We start from the raw sequence: 17,389 nt of genomic DNA on the forward strand, positions 1-17,389 counted from the left end.
AGGTCATCCATGAAAAAATATTACTTTTTATTGTGAATATCGGTATGGTTGACCCATCTCATAGATAAAGATTCGTGAGACCGTTTAACTAGAGAACTACTCTAAAGAATTTATGGTTACTACTTGAAATTTTGAAAAATTTGGCAAGGAATCATAATAAAATGCGTGATAGTATCTATATATATGTAATATACTTAATGAAATGTCTAATTAGAAGATATAATTTTCTTGGATTGGTTGGGAGTGGGACATGCCGCGATCTCTTATTTATGACTTTTGTGCCATTTCAAACTACAGTTGGAAAGTTTTGATTTTTTCCGCTGTAATATTGTCACTCAAAATGTTTGCAAGCAGGTCCCATTAAATATATTATTAATAAATATTATATTATTCAGAATTTTAAATCAATACTCAAGTTTGTTAAATATTGATCTCACGAAGCATATATTATATCACTATGAATACATATAATCAAACACGCACGTACGTATGCATGCCATGCTTGGCTTCTAAACATTAGCACCCACCACGAGGTGACCCCAATCTCCCTGGCATATTTATATATATACATACATATATATATATATATATATATATATTAAAAATAATACAGTTCTTCTTCGAGCAGATATTTATTCAAATAGTGATAAAATATTTTTAAATAAATAAAATAAGAAAAAAATTGGTTTGCACACGTGTAGCCAGCAGAAGTTACAACTTTTAAAAATGTATCAGATTCAAGAGTAGGTTTCTTGTGAGACGGTCTCACGAATCTTTATCTGTGAGACGGAATAAAAATTAATAATTTTCGCATAAAAAGTAATATTTTTTTATGGTTGACCCAAATAAGATATCTGTATCACAAAATACGACCTGTGAGACCGTCTCACATAGGTTTTTACAAAGAATAATTCTACTTAGGAATAGGAGCAAGGGATCACCTGCCCAAATAGCAAATTCACATGGGGGGGTATTATCTTCGTTGCATACCTAATGACCGACCATAATTGACATAAAGGAATTCCGTCTCTCCTTCTTGAATTTTTTTTTTTTTTAAATATTCTTATAAATTCATGTTGAGATATTTTAAATACAGCTGCTCTAAAGATATATATACATTGTATTTCTAAATATGTTGTTGATTTCACGTTGTCCAAGTTTTATGTGTGTGGCAACGGTGACAAGTTCGATTGCTATATCACGTTTGATGCAGACAATGTTGGTTTTTAGATGGAGGAAGAACATGTGAATTGGTAGGCATACAAGGAGACCAGTCCCATTACCAATCTCCCTCTACGGAATTCTTCCTTGTGTGTCGTCATTTTCTACTTTCACCAATGTTCATGCCAAACAAAACAATTATTTATTTATTTATTTTTGCTTTGTAATGTACTTCGAGGTGAAAACAGACATTTAAATAATTGAAATGTTCTAATCGAGTCAACAAAATTACCCACTTAATATAATGTATAGGAGTAGGTCTCTTGTGAGACGATCTCACGAATCTTTATCTGTGAGACGTGTCAACCCTTACCGATATTCACAATAAAAAGTAATATTTTTAGCATAAAAAGTAATAATTTTTCATTGATGACTCAAATAAGATATCTGTATCACAAAATACGACCCGTAAGACCGTCTCACATAAGTTTTTGTCAATGTATGAATGACGATCTTTTTTTTTTTTTTTTTTTTTTTTTTTCGCTTGTGATAGTACTACTAATCTATGGGCCTGTTTTGGTTTGAAACTCTTGGTGGCGTAATTGAACTAAGCCCTGTAAGAGTTGGATTCTTCAAAGATAAGGGGTATATCATTCATCTTACTATCAGACAAGTGCAGCCCAATTTTGTGACTTTTTTTTTTTAAAAAAAACTTGATAATTTATGAATTTGGTCTAGAGCAGGAGGGAATGAAGCCACGAATCATATTATTCATAGGGTATTTTCCTTCTTTTATTCAAAATAATAAATTCACTATTAAAAAAAAAAGATTAAACCTAAAAGATTTAAAAATGCATGTGGTTTTACCTCATTAATTTTTTGTAAGAGCAAAAACAAAACGAAGATATGTTAAGAAGAACATATATGTTCTAAGGATGGAATTTCTCAAAAATGAATTAAAGTTGGGCACAAACTCATATGATACATTTTACGAACGAATCTCCGATTTAACTGTATGCATAAAAATATGAAATATTAAATTTCACTACAAATATAGATCGGGTCGACTCGTCATCTATGAGACCGTTTCACAATAGAGATCTCCATTGAATTTAGGATGCAATGTGCCAGACTAGCTGCCTCTAATTAGATTATGCAAAATTATCGAAACTAGGTCATATTTATGCATTTCTACTTCTGTATATTTGAAAAAATATCCTATTATTATAACACATATTTCAGTTAAATTTATAATTTGAACGAAAAAGTAGATACTCGAAATACTTGTACTTCTCTTTGAGTTTTTCAGTTAAATTTATAATTTGAACGAAAAAGTAGATACTCGAAATACTTGTACTTCTTCTCATATAGCTCAGCTGGTACCAACACTTTAAGAATCTAGGTACTTATGCTTGGAGGTCCTGTGTTCAAGTGTTGGGGGAGGCGAAAGAAACCACTTTCCAGGATTGAGATATTTTATGAGTGGCGGTGTCCCATGCTGGACCATCCTAACAACCCATGATCAGTAGTGATGCATGGGTATGGACCGAGACCCATGATGGTTCAATCTAATGGCTCATGATAGTTACATTAAGAGTTTAAATAATTTTTAAAAAACATACGGAAACATGAGTACCCTTCTATTAATTGTAGGAAACACAATTTGAATATACATACCTAATAATTTAAAGGAAAAACAGTCAAAGTTACCGTACTGTATTAATGTTTTAATTGAGTTTTAGTCATGTTACCAAAAATTGATAATAGGATATTTATAAGAGGTGATCGAGTTAGTAAATTAGATAATCATTTAATCAATGATCAAAAGTTCGATTCTCTCCATCAGTATCTTTCTGAGAGAGTTTGTCATATACTTGTATCATGTGTGGTTTATTTGATGAATGTGGTTTGTAGGTTATTGCATTAGTCATAATTTTAGCACGTGTACACCAAATGGTAATGAATGTTGTTTTCACGTCATAAAAAAACAAAATATGACATCCAAAATTGTTGACACTATGTCATATTTGCATGTGTCGGCACTCCAACAAGAAAAAAAAAAAAAAAAAACTCAAATCATAGGATCAAAACTGAAACTAATTAGGCCACCGAAACAAAAAAAGGCAAAATTTGAAGATCAATGTGGCAACATTCCCTAATTCGAACTAGTCAAAATCATGCTTATATCTACATGAACTTTAAATAGGAAAATGATAAATTCTTGAAAACAACAACAATTGTGATAACAATAGCTAATTACTCTATGTACAAAGATAGATGCATGACTTGCTTCTAACAAGTGCTGGTTACTGAATTTGACCTTTGCAAAGAAGAAAAAGAATTGAAAAAATCAATGCAATCCTCAATGGCTTCAGCCCGATGACAATCCAGCTTCTCCGCGTATGAACGCGACTTCGCGAAGGTAGCCGAAGAAACTTTACGTGACGACGTCACGAACCACAAGGCTACCTCCATCTTTGTTCCGATCTGCCTCATCAATCTGGCCGGAGAAAACCTCGACCCGTTGAATGTCCACATTTTCAACGACCCCTTCTTGTTTTCTCGGGACTTCCCAGTAGCAACCCCACTGCCACCGTGATTGGGGTAGATGGATGGTTCAGGGCTCAAACTCGCTCTTCTTCTCATTTTGTTTTCTCGAGCAACCCGGCCTAGTGTGTTTGCTTGTAAGAGAGATGGAAGGGTCGATGGGATAGTTGAGATGATTCAAAGAGATGTATTTATGAGTTTACAGCAATGCAGTTTCTGTTAAAAAAAAAAAAAGTGAGTCGGATAATTTATCTCGGTGTAAATTCGCTATCAGGGAAAGACATGAATATATTGTGTTGTAAACAAAATCTTTTGTAAAAGATTTTTGGTCTAGGAATCGAAAGGGTTTGTGGTAGAATGTTACCCTTTAACTCATCGCTAACGTGCAACACAAAAGATAAAAGATGCTCCCACAAACTGCAACTTTTGCTCACACAAAATATCAGAATTTGGTCCCATCCTTCTGAACCTGTATGCGCTGCTCTTCCTATAAATGTTTCTTGTGCGAGAGACAAAGAGTACGTTTTTGAACAGTGATGGGGATGGCATGGATATTAGCATCAAGCAAATTAAATTTCAAATCTTTTCCTCACTGACATATAAACATTAAACCTCATTCCAATTTGATGGCGCATGCAGCCCGGTGGCCCGCCGGGTTTCAAGACAAGCTTCTGAGAATATCGAATGGCGCTTCAGTACATGAAAGTGTGTTGGGAGATTCCTCAGCACGAAAGTGATCGAACAAAAATATTGCGAAGGGATCGAGGGTCATGAAGAAAAATGACGGAGAAAGTTTGCTTCCATATATATAAGCTGGTAACGATCTTTGGCGTCAAGTTGCAAAAAATAGCATTTAGCAAAAGCAGTCCAAGATAAATCCCATTTTAGAGTACCATATGATCTCAAGTTTTGTAACCGAAGTGGTAATTTTTTCGAGGAGATGAGTGATTCAAATTACCACCGGTATGTATTTTTTTTTTTGTCCATTAATTTGTTTAATTTTGAGTTTTGGTTCATTAAATTTCAAATTTTAGTTTTTGTACATCAACTTTTCCATGTCTGCATTTTCTGATGACATACTAGCGCTCCAAATAGAACCGAAAGTCAAAAAAATCAAAATTAATGTTCAAATAAAAATCTGAAAACTTAGTAGATCAAATATCCAAAATAAGAAAAATTAGTGGACCAAAAAAATTATTTTCTCGCATGGATTATATCAACTCTTCAGTGCCAATATCCCCTTATTCTCTTCCAAACTTTATATGATTGGATAATACTTTGCTGTCTTATTTCGAATTTATGGAGTAATTTTTATTTGATTAAGGCAAGCAATGAGTAGCTATGATAATTATGCTTTCATAATTGAATGTTCTTGTTATACTATAAATATTTATTATTTGACCGTTGATTTATATTTTATGAGGATAATAAGGTCAACTAATTGCATGATTTTTTTATTTAATTATCAGACCGAAAAGGATAAGGTCGAGTAAAATGTTATTAAAAAATATCAAATAATCTCACTTAAATCGATTGCAAATAAAATTCACCAATTTCTCTGTGCGTATTTGCTGGTGAACTTAAATTCATGATAATTATTAATGGTTTTTGAGAGATTCTGATAATTAATCTAAGGAATTTTCATCGTGAATTAATCTACATCTTTTGATTCGATTATTTGGATTGTGCAAGACATAATTTTGTTTGATAAGGACGTTGTCTTAATCTCATACTAATGGTTGTTTCTTGTTTGTTTGAAAATGTCTTGAACTCCACTCATTAGCTACTTTGCGTCAAACTTTCGTCTTTTGATCAATCTGCGCTTCCTTTTAATTAGAAACGAGTATGATAATCTTTCAGTATGCATTGAGTAAACCTCGAACTAATATATGTACATTTTTTATTTGAGCATATGATTGATAGAGATAGATTTTTTACTAAAGTCTCGAGCTTGAATTCAAACTCTAATAACTCAAAACGAGCATCGAAGTGTATACGATGAAATTCATAACGGATTTGTTTACGTTCGTATGAATCAATTCAATTTCGTATCTTTCTTCCTTTCTTTTATGGAAATGATTTTTTTGGTCAACTGGCTTTTCAAATTTTTGTTTTAATCCATAAACTTTTCTTTTAAAAATTATTGTACCTCAAACCAAAATTTAAAAATTTAGTGAACCAAAACCTGAAATTAAAATTAAAAAAACCTAGCTATTTTTACTTTCTTTTAAGAAGTAATTAATCTTAATCCAATCTTCCTAGTTCCTATGGGTTAAAGCTTGTGTACAGCCCATGGAAATCGCTCAATGGCTTGCCCAGCCCGATAGAAGTTTTTAAAAGAAAATAAACAAATTTGTTTTCTTTTTCTTTTTTTTTTTAACAAAAAAGAAACAAAATTTTGATAAAGTCAAAATATTCTTAACCTCTTGACTTGTTTATACAAAATTATCGAATTTTAGAAAATAAAAATTGGTTTTAATTTTCGTAACCATGATTTGGATTTCACATCGTTAAACAGTTAGTCTGAATAAATTTTTTCCTTTTTTTTTTTTAAGATTTACGAGTCTAAGAATATAATTAATCCAACTATTTCTTGTTACAGTTTAACAAAATTAGTATAACTTTATCCCTTCATTATACGAGAGCCTTTCAGAATTAACTTTTGATCTCATTCTGAAAATTATCAATTTATAGGCTAAAACTTGACGGTCTCATCCATGAAAAAATATTAATTTTTATGCTAAGAGTATTACTTTTTATTGTGAATATCGGTATCTAAAATTGACCCGTCTCACATATAAAGATTCGTGAGAACGTCTCACAAGAAACACACTCCAATTTATATTAATATATACTCTCCACGCCAAAATTAGTTTACTAAAATTCCCTTTTATTTTTTTTAAAAAAATATCGGGGCGGTTAGTAATAATCATATTATCACTTTTTATAAATCATTATTTTAATTTGAATAAAATATTCCCTTTTTTATTAGAAAAATTTACAACTTTTGATGGAATTAACCTAAATGACAATGTGCGAGACAAAATAATTTATTGTAAACAATTATACGGGATAAAGTAACTAGCTAGTATAATTCTATGCTTGCCTTTCATTATACTAATGGACCCAAAACAAAAAAATAAAGACAAAAAAAAAAAAATGATATGCCGAAGCACATGTATTGTATGTACAATTCTAGGTAGGAAATTGAAAAGAGGTGTAATAGTTTAATTTTGATGGAAAATTGAAAAAAAATTAGCTTGGTTTTAAATAAATTTATAATAATTCACCAACATAACAAAAATTAGTTAACTTTTTTTTTTTAAAAAAAATAGTTTACTTTTTAGTTAATAGCAATGATATATTCCAAAAGCTTCCACCAAGTTCAGTAAGGCTTTTGAAGCACACACGCCAGAGAGAAGTATTACCTAATTTATGCCACGGAGGATGTACTCAACTGAGTTTCTTTCTTTACTTTTACACAAGAGAAATGGCAGGTATTGAAACCTAGCTAGTGAGAGAGAAGAAGAATAAAGAACGCAAAATACAACTAATAAATCAAGGCTATGAGATTAGGTATATATATATATATATATATAGCAGTCTAAGTATACTCAAGGGGGGAAACCGTGTTAATTAGAATAAGCAGCAAAGTTCTTTTACTTGGTTCAACTTGCCAAAAAAAAAAAAGGAGGAGAAAAACAAAAAAAGTGCTCCCTTTGAAAAAGAAAGAGTGGGGTTGATTTGTCATTTGTTAAAAGACTTTGTGGCATTGGGATTCTTGGAATAATTGAAAGAAAATAATTCTTGCAATAGTGGGTGTACGTGGGACCTAGAATAAATGGTAGAACTAAAATGGATGGACAGCATATAGAGATTTCAAGATTCTGCTGGAGCAAATACTGATATTATCACCTCTAGCAACAGGTAGATTCAAATTAATAAAAAAGAATTTAAATAAAATTCTTTCTCAGTAACAAGCTACGCATGCATGTCTACAAACGAAAAGTAATAGGTTGAAGAAAAAGGGGTCAAATCGTGTCGATGCGAGCATTACATGCGTAAATCGGTTTTTAAGATACATGAATAGCAGAATTGCAAACGATTAATTAAATTATGTCTAGTTGGAATCATATAAATTAAGAAGAACAATGATCAGCAGTAGCGTTGGCATGCATTCGTTGCTTGAAGCTTAAATAATAACTTGTCGTTGATGATCACCTTATACTTCAAGAATAAATCTCGGCCCTGCCCTGTCAGGCAAGATAGTAGAATCTTTAGCGATGTTGAGACTAGAAAATCATGTCATCGGGTTCTATCCAGAGCTCGTGCTGTGTTCCGCATTCGAGCAGATTTATTCCAAATGTTGGAGTTCCTTCATAAGATGTGCTGATAGTTGAGCTGCTGCTATTTGGTGGGCTGAACACCATCGTTGTTCCTGGATTATAACAATACAGAAAATTATCAGAATCACGTGTTGTTGCTCGCCACAGTACTCCAATCTTGTCTGGATCATGCAGATCTTGTTGTGACTGCTGGATTAAGGTTGATTTATCAGGTGAACAATTCGTAGTATGATCTTTGTGATATTGTGAAGGAGAATTTGCTTCAGCTGTAAGACTGGAAGTTGTGATATCATGTATGCTCGATCTTTTCTTGTCTTTCGTCCCTAAAAGCTGCCTGGTGAAATACTTCTGAGCATGACTCGCGACCTGCGTTGGCGTTCTCGTTGTCACGAAATTATTCGCGATATTTCTCCAGTCTCCTTTTCCATACTTTTTTAACCCCAACAAAAATTGTCTGAGAATGTTAAAAAAATTTAAAATAATTAAACAGAAAATGTTGAGGGAAATTATATATATATTAAACCCTAAATAAGTACATACCTTAAACCCTAGACAATGTATCCCTTGGTTAAGCAATAAAAAAAAACTCACCTGTGCTCTTCCTCTGTCCAGGGCACTCCTTTTTTCCGTTCGTGATCTGAACCCCCAGTCGAAGAGCTTCGTTTTCGAACCGAATTACAGTGTCCATGGTTATTCACCCACTCCAATGTGAAAGAGTTATTTGCATAACCTGGAATCGGTATTAGCCCTGCTTCTATGTCGCTTACATCTTCGACCAGTTCTTGATACTGTTTCTTTACATCACTTATTGTCTTCCCCGGAATCATGGCCGCCACATTGTACCACCTGTCGGGAGTATCCTGATCAAAATAAGCAAGAGCATTTTCAAACCTTTTGTTCTCCTCAGGCGTCCATCTGGTCATAACCTGATTTCCCTCAAAAAACCAGTTATAATCAGAATCCAAGAAACATGATGCAGAAGACACGAGTCCCATTTCCCTATCCATGTTTTCTTGAAAACCCACAACCAATACTAGAGGATGCAAAGTTGTTGGAGATTTAATAGAATCTGAACACTTCAGGGTCGAGGAATCTTGGAAAGGATGCTCAATTAACTTTCAAGAAACAGTTGAAAAAAAAAGTGGGTCGTGCTTGGGGATGATGGATGTTGGATTTTTTTTATTGGCAAGGAAGATGAATAAAGAGGAGAAAGTGAAGAAAGATACAGAGAACTTATGCCAAGAAAATATAACAAATTAAGCTGCCATGTGAATGACATATAGAACCACAGTATTAAGGGGTTAACAAGTGAAACAGACAAGCAAAATTCTCCAGGAATCGAATTAAAAATTAAGGATATTATTTGAATAATTATGGATAGAGATGAATCTAGTTGCTATGTTTAAGGTAGTAAAATCTGTGTGTTTGAAGTCATCTTGTTTGTTAGCTTCAGGATCTATGGAAACACAGCAAGCCAGACAGATTAGAGGTGTCTGAAAATGATTGGGTGGAAGCTTTTTGTGGGGATCGCACATCACTCACGAGTAATTTTTTTTTTAGATAATTAAATACCAATTTGTTCGAGGGTCACTTTCGGTCAAAATAAAATAAATATGTTTGGTACTTGTGTGTCATTACTCTGGACTAATCTAATTATTAATTCTTAATTATATGTACACATGTTATTCTATAATTCAACCAATTAATTAACTTCATGCACATTAGATTTGTTAGGTTATTACGTTTATCAATTAGGACAAAAACTTTATAATTGTTAGTCGCAAAATTTTATTTTTTTATACTTGTGATACTGTATTTAGTGGCGAATGGACATGAGAAAATTAATTATCCTTAAACAAATAAAAAAACAAATTTTTTTTATATTTGTGATACTGTATTTAGTGGCGCATGGACATGAGAAAATCAATTATCCTTAAATAAATAAAAAAAACAAACTAAAGAAAATAAATTCGATTAAAAGTTTTTAAAACGTTAACTATTAAAATTACGAAATTGTATATATATAAAAGATAGTTTAAACACGATTGTTTTACATAAATATTACCTATACACAAAAAAATAAGGCAAATGCATTGGTTGTCTCACATCGATTGGATAAAATACCTGAAAGTTGTATATATGATTTATTGGTCTTGAACAATCCTCTCTCCGAGCTAGTTTTTTGGGTTGAGTTAGGTTCAAGTTCTAAGCTTAACAATATAAAATTCATTCGAATCTATATAACATATTAGATATGGGCTTTTTTGTTCGCGCTAATTTTTTTTTTTAAATAAAGAAATATAATTAAAACTTTTAAATCCACAATTATATTGAAATAAGATTTATATCGATTAACCATGAACACTAGTTATAGCAATCACAAGTTTTCTAACGAAAAATATATTAAAACCCAATGAAATGATGCCACGAAACACTGTGGGCTCACTGCCTCCGGAACTTTTAAAAGTTTTCTTGTAGTATTGGTAAATAAAAAGAAAAGAAAAGAAAACACATACGTGCAGGGGAACCTTATGGGCCATAACACAATCAGTACTTAATCCAAACAACTATTGGGTCTGGCTTCAAGATCACATTTACATCCGGTACTCGTTGGATTTGGATCCTCGGTTGAAAACACAGCAGAGCACTTTTTACACGAGATGATTACACGATCATCTCGTTTAATCTGACAATTTTTTAAATTTATCTCATATGGTGTGACGTCCACAAGATAATCACATGATCATCTCGTGTAAAAAATGCACATCACCAAACGTTGTGCACATTGGATCACAGAAGAAGATCCAAATCCGTACTCGTTGGGCCTTTATGAAGTTGGATTCGAAACCCGAACGAGATAATTGGATCAGTCTCCAAGATTACATTTTGTTATTCTTATTCAACCTTAATGTGCTCTCTCTATTTAATGGCTATATAATTTACCAGTCCACACCATTATCGTTGTTTTCAGGCCACTTTTCTTGATATCCTCTGTCGTGGAGTTTTTAAAATGTATCTCGTAACCACTCAGAACATAAAACTCAATCTTAAAGCATGTATTTTAATCGAGGAAAATAAACTTTGGTGGAGTGTTGATCTCTCACGGGCAGATACAAAAGCCCGGCTAACAAACAATCATGGATTTTCAATCAACTTGTTGGAACCCAAGCTACATTTGTTAGGAGAAGAAGTTTCATTTGACAAGATCCTGTCCTAAGTTTTGGACTCTACACTACTACACTCAAATGTTTTTCTCGATGACAGACTCAATGAGAAGATTTAAGCAACCGATTCTGTCATCTGAATGACTGAATTAAAACATTCTCAAACAGTCACAACCAACGAAACACGATACTTTCTCATTATTCCTGATCAATGCACCGAATCCAATTTGTAAATATGGTTAGGTTACACAAGAAATGCAGCAAATACAACATTGAATCAAAAGAACCAAAACAGTGGACAACTCCAATCAGTACAAACGCAGGACGCTTCTCGCAATTGAGTGAGAGTTATTCGGATTGAGGTTCATTCCCCCTCTTCGCCCACTCCTCATTGGTGGCAAGTAAATCCTCAAGGGCTCGTTATCGACACGGTTCAGAGAACACCTCCCACTCTTACTCTTTTCCAACACATTTCCATATCCATTTTCAACACTTGATTTCCTAAAACTCCCAAATGGTGCATGATGAAAGTGATTTGAATTCCTCCAACTCACAGTGCTATTGCTCCTGAACACTTTTCTCTCGAGTCCACCTCTCCCATCTGCGTTCCCTTCCCTGTTTAACTCCCTCCAAGACTCAGAAAATGAACGTTCCACCCTATTTGATCCACCATATCTCTCCTCATCCCCGAATTTGTTCCTGCCACCATGCCGGTTTATCAAGCCCCATATCCTCCAACTCCATCGCCTAGTCTTTTTCGAATCTTTTCTTGCTGCATTCCCTACCACAGGATCACCATCTCTAAGCCCACTCCTCAATTCAAAAAATTCAGAACAATCATCCCTAAAAGAACACGAATTCGAATCCCTCAAATCTCTCTCCCCAATCAATATTTTAGGCCCGTGGAAGTAATCTACACCTGCTGGCAAAACTTTATTATCAATCTCAGTAGCCACAGAAGGTTCCATCTTCCTCATCGAACTAGACCTATCAAGACTCTTCCTTCTCCTCGAAAAAGAATCCAAGTAATACTCCCTTGTCTGTGCAGACCCTCCAGGAACAACCTCATCCTCTGTAGAGCAGTTCAATGTCGATGGTGGTTCTTCCACCGGAATCTGCATATCCGAGCGCTGTACGTGTGTGGCAGGGGAATCTTCCATCAAAGAAACCATAGGTGCCACCATCCTTGGAAAACTCTTACCGAGTAAATGTCCATCCCAGGAGGCTCGAGGCTCATCAAATGAATATCTCGGATCATCGAAGCTGATTCTGCATGCATCAAGTGAAAATCTAGGATCAGTGTCACATGACCTCCTCCCGAACCCATAATCCGCAACCTCGGACTGAGTTTCTCTGAACTGCTTCGAAATCGGTTTCTCCACAGGTAATGTAGGTAAGTTTTCGCCATTATTCTGCCGTTTGATCTTCTGCTTCCGCCTCCAGTTGTGCCATTTCTTGCTAAAAACGGAGGCAGCAGCCCAAAATCCTTTCCCAGAACTCTTCTTTTCCCGAGTGCCAATATCTAGATTATCTTTCATAAGCTTCAAATTATTACTCGTATTTAAAAAGTATGATCCCACCATCTCAGAGTCAATCACATTTCTTTCACTATTACTTCTTAGATTCTCCAAATGAGAATCTAGAACTGGAGTAATTTCATCAGTATCACCCTCCTCATCCACAAAACCAGCTTCTATGTTTTCAGGATCTTTGACACTCTCCTCGTTTTCGGGTTCCTCCAAAACATGCTTATTCGCTATATATGACTCGTATGGTTTAGTATTCTGGCTACGCTCTGCGTGGTTTCGAGAGGTGGAAGCAGAGGGTATCGTTTTATCATCGTCATCAAGCGTGAAAAGTGATGAAAGAGTGTTTCTCCCCCTAACGTCGCAAGATTTTCTCTGGGGCTCGAAAGAGAGGCCTAGAGATTCGTTTTTGGAAGCTGAGAATGACTTAGTACGACGTAGTTGGGGCAAAACAGACGTGGGCTTGGAAGGTTTCGAAGGGGGTGGAGGCGGGAAGAAGTTAACGTTAGCGGGCTTTGATGAAGAGGAGGAGAAGAGAGATTTAATGGTGGCGGCTGCGGAGACCGAGGAGGGACGGCGAGAAGAAGAGGGAGTGTTGGAAGATGATTTATCCAGTACCGTGAGGCGCTCGCAGAGACAAGATGGACAAAATCCCGAGAATTGCTCATCGGGGTGGCGGTCACAGCTGAAGGAGGAACGAGGAGGCTGTGGCGGTAGAGGCGGCGGCGCCGTCGGGTCAGCGAAGGTGACAACGGAATTCATATCCATTTAAAACGGTAGTAAGCCACCCGCTCATGCAAACACAATGCAAGCAAATAGTGTACAAGGCTCAATTATTAAATTTACATTCTCCTTTTGTTTGGATTGGGAGAGCTTTGGATTTTTAAAGATTCTTTGTCGAAAGGAAAAAAAGAAAAAGCAAGAAATCACGCCATCACCTGTGTCTGTGTGAGCCATTCTTAGATCGCTTTCTCTGCTCCAATTTATTTGCTTTTTGCTTTTGCTTTTTCTCGGGTCGGGGTTTCTTTTTGTTTTTGTGCTCTCTTTCTTCCGTCTCTTTTGCATTTCCAGCTTCATCCTGCCCTTTTTCTTTAATTTATCATTGGATTTCTTTATGCTTCCACACTAACCCAAAATATTGCGCTATTTCGAATCTCCTTTTTGACTTAAATTTGCATTAATGTAAAAACTCTGTAATTCATAGCCATACTCTGAAATTAAGGATTGATGAATCAATGCCACTCGTGTACGTATTTGCACACCATTATACACACATCGTTGCGAGAAAGTATCACGGCCAATTTTTCTGTGATCGTCGGTTTAATTTGGTTGCACGGACAATGAACGACTCCTGACAGAATTTTAGGCGAAGGAGCATAAATGAGCTGATCTTAGACCGAAACAAGAGAGATTCCAAAATTGTTCAGGTATGAGACTGCGAAGTTGAGCCGTGCTTAAAAAATTTGATAAATAATAATCATTTCAAGTGTATATTTTTTTGGGAGTTCGTCGTATAAATACTTATTGCTTGACTTAGAGTAATTTTGGGATGAATGATCCCCTAGAAAATTTCACAGGGTACGTGTCAATGATAACATAATTATGCTGTAAAAACTCGTATTGTTACTGTGGGATAGTCGTCGAATCTGGGGTATTATATTTTGAACATGTAATTGCACATCTTAGTATCTTACATATTAATTCAAGCACATATTTTTATTCATGACATTAGTCAACTATGCTTATATTTACAATAAAAAGTAATATTTTTTTTATAGAGGACTCTAAGTAGAATATTTATGTCACAAATTTTATTAATGAGATTGACTCACGGGTATTTTTGTGTTTAATTCAATGTCATCACTCTTTTTAGTGTTTCTGTTCTGATTGGATTACATTTCAAATTAATTTCGGTACAAATATTTTAGCTGCAATTCAATTCATGAGTATCTTATAATATACATCTACCATGCATCCTTGAACCTAAAAACCTGAGGTCAACTTACATTTCTTATTCCCACATCCATTTTTCGTTGGCATAAACTTGTATGAGATCGTCTCACGAGTCGTATTTTATGAGACATATCTTTTATTTAGATCATCCATGAAAAAATATTACTTTTTATGACCTATTACTTTTTATTGTGAATATCGGTAGGATCATCCGTCTCACAGATAAAGATTCGTGAGACAGTCTCACAAGATACATATTTTTTGTTGTTTGATTTATATGAATCAAAACCAACTGTTACTCTATAATTTCAATGCTTATTTTCAAATAATGATCGAAATACAGCTACGCTCTGTATTTTGAGAAATGGTTATGATTTTAGTTCATGATTTGAACCGAACAGCGACCAGATCCCCAACAAGCTCATACTCCACGAGGGCATGAAGTGACCATGATAAGCAAAATCACTCACTCACACACACACACACACAAACATAATTCTAAAAAAGTAAAGAATCAAAAGAGTTTCATGTTTTTGTTCGTTTTATATTTTATATAGCAACAATAATTCCAGGACTAGAGATTTGAGACAAATCTATCCAAATACTTGGTGGGCCAAATGCTGCCTAAATCGAGGATTTTTCCAGTGACAATGTAGGCACGCTATAATTTAAATATATACCCTACGAGGAACAACATGAATCGTTCTTATTATTTAATCAAAATTATCAAAAAAATATAATACTAGGAATGGATTAATGTAAGTAAATAATTTATTTACAGAGTTTTTTACCAAACAATTACGAAAACTTACAAGTTCTAAAATAATAATTTATAAGCTATTTTTTAGAGCTTATAAGCTCTGTCAAACATTTCTAAGTAATCAAGAAATCAATAACACACGTGCATTGTAAATTTCGTGGGAGTTATGGATAAATTAATATTCTCCCGAATCACATGAATATATAATGTAGTGATAGATAATTAAAGGGGAGAAAGAAAGAAGATGAATTCCAATGATAAATAACAAAAATTTGTGTGAGACGGTCTCACAGATCGTATTTTGTGAGACGAATCTCTTATTTGAGTCATCAATGGAAAAATATTACTTTTTATACTAAGAATATTACTTTTTATTGTGAATATCGGTAGGGTTGACCCGTGTCACAAATAAAGATTCGTAAAACCGTCTCACAACATACATATTCATGATAAATTGGACCTGGAATTGATTGTGTATCCCCACAAAAAACAAGTTGTCTGATAAAGAACATTGTGTTGAGTAATATTCCTGTACTATACAAGCCTTCATTTTGGACACAAATACATAATAATGATGATCATATAACTTTGCAAGCTAAAACTGGAGTATCTTTTATACATAATTAAAGGATACAAATACTGAAAAGCCAAAGCAGTACATGGACAAACCCAATAATTTTTATGATCTCCAAAAAATGATTCTAAGGTTGAGTGAAGGAATGAATCCCAATAAAGAATATATTAGTTTGGCATGTTACTAAAGTTATCAACGCAAAAAAAAAGGGTATGATAATGTGATTTCTAGGCAAATAATTTTTGGGGATTTACAAATATTCCAAACAGATCTTTAGCTTATCATTATACATGCACCTAGTGTTATTACATTATCATATGACATGATTCGAAGCCAGCAAGCAAAAAAGTTTTTTCTGAAGTGTTTTTTATAACATAATTGAATGAAAATCATCACAAATAGTTAATTCCTTAGTGAAAGGTTTGAGGAACTTGGCTCCATGTATGTTACACGATGTGTGCTACACCGCATATGATTTTGCAGAAAACATCAGCTGATGTTCTGAATTCAAATAAAAATATCATGGAGCCAACAAGAATTTAAAATCACAAAAAAATACAACACACCTGATGTATTATAGACCGAGACATAAAAAGTAAAGATGACCATTTGCTTCACATTTCTTTGTGTTTTTTTACATACATACATGTATATGTATTGGTGACTGAGGGAGAAAAAGAATGTGTCCACCAAATGTGAAGATTAAAAATTTGATATCTTTTTTGCTATAATTTGATGCTAGATTTTTTTTAAGGATAATATGTTGAATGATGAATAGACCCAATAAGACCTTCATTGACCGGTTCATGACAATGGAAATATTTTTTTTTAAAAAAAAAAAAAAAAAAAAAAAGAGGCAAACTTTAACCCATCAAAGATCCAAGAAGCCAAGTTGGTCAAACAAAGCCATGCTGATTGCACTATACTTCCTTCTACTGTTCAGCAATCCCTTGTTCCTTTCACGTTCTTATATGTAAAAACCATTTGTTCCTCGCTTACTCTGTAGTTATAACTTTAATATTTTTACAAAGACATTAATAATTAATGTAAACATGTTCATTAAAAAGTCAAATAATGGCATTTTAAGAATATCACATGCATTCAGTTGTATTTTAGGAATACCAATTAAAATACCAATAACCTCGCATGAAAGTCATTTGAAACCTTCAGTGATGGTTTTAGCTTACATTCTATTTTAGGCAACAACAAAATAGCATGATTTTTGAGCTCTGCACTGAATATCTCGCATGAAAACAGTCATACGCACCATGCCTCAACATATGCTTAATATAACTAGAATAAGTCTCGAGAAGATTCGAATAAAGCTGAAGAACAAAATCAGTTTGAGGGATATTACT

The 17,389-nt window shown here is 34.0% G+C and overlaps 2 protein-coding genes across 2 annotated transcripts; both read right to left on the minus strand.

The window, feature by feature from the left end:
• Positions 1-7,624: 7,624 nt before the first annotated feature.
• On the minus strand, positions 7,625-9,484 carry LOC142551772 (transcription factor DIVARICATA-like). The gene is made up of 2 exons (XM_075661166.1): positions 8,646-9,484; positions 7,625-8,508 (listed from the first exon to the last, which is right to left on the minus strand). The coding sequence occupies exons 1-2, from the start codon at positions 9,059-9,061 to the stop codon at positions 8,001-8,003; spliced, it is 924 nt and encodes a 307-aa protein (XP_075517281.1). The 5' UTR covers positions 9,062-9,484; the 3' UTR covers positions 7,625-8,000.
• Positions 9,485-11,391: 1,907 nt separating this feature from the next.
• On the minus strand, positions 11,392-13,826 carry LOC142551773 (protein OCTOPUS-like). The gene has a single exon (XM_075661167.1). The coding sequence runs from the start codon at positions 13,510-13,512 to the stop codon at positions 11,527-11,529; it is 1,986 nt and encodes a 661-aa protein (XP_075517282.1). The 5' UTR covers positions 13,513-13,826; the 3' UTR covers positions 11,392-11,526.
• Between the last annotated feature and the right edge of the window lie 3,563 nt (positions 13,827-17,389).

Source organism: Primulina tabacum, chromosome 7 (genome assembly GCF_025594145.1).
Source record: "Primulina tabacum isolate GXHZ01 chromosome 7, ASM2559414v2, whole genome shotgun sequence".
Taxonomy (NCBI): Eukaryota; Viridiplantae; Streptophyta; class Magnoliopsida; order Lamiales; family Gesneriaceae; genus Primulina; species Primulina tabacum.

Excerpts from the sequence above, each read along its gene's own strand:
- LOC142551772 (XM_075661166.1), bottom strand. The coding sequence starts at position 9,061 with ATGGATAGGGAAATGGGACTCGTGTCTTCTGCATCATGTTTCTTGGAT. Across the intron at positions 8,509-8,645 it reads TGGACAGAGGAAGAGCACAG|ACAATTTTTGTTGGGGTTAA; the intron begins GTGAGTTTTTTT and ends TAACATTCTCAG.
- LOC142551773 (XM_075661167.1), bottom strand. The coding sequence starts at position 13,512 with ATGGATATGAATTCCGTTGTCACCTTCGCTGACCCGACGGCGCCGCCG.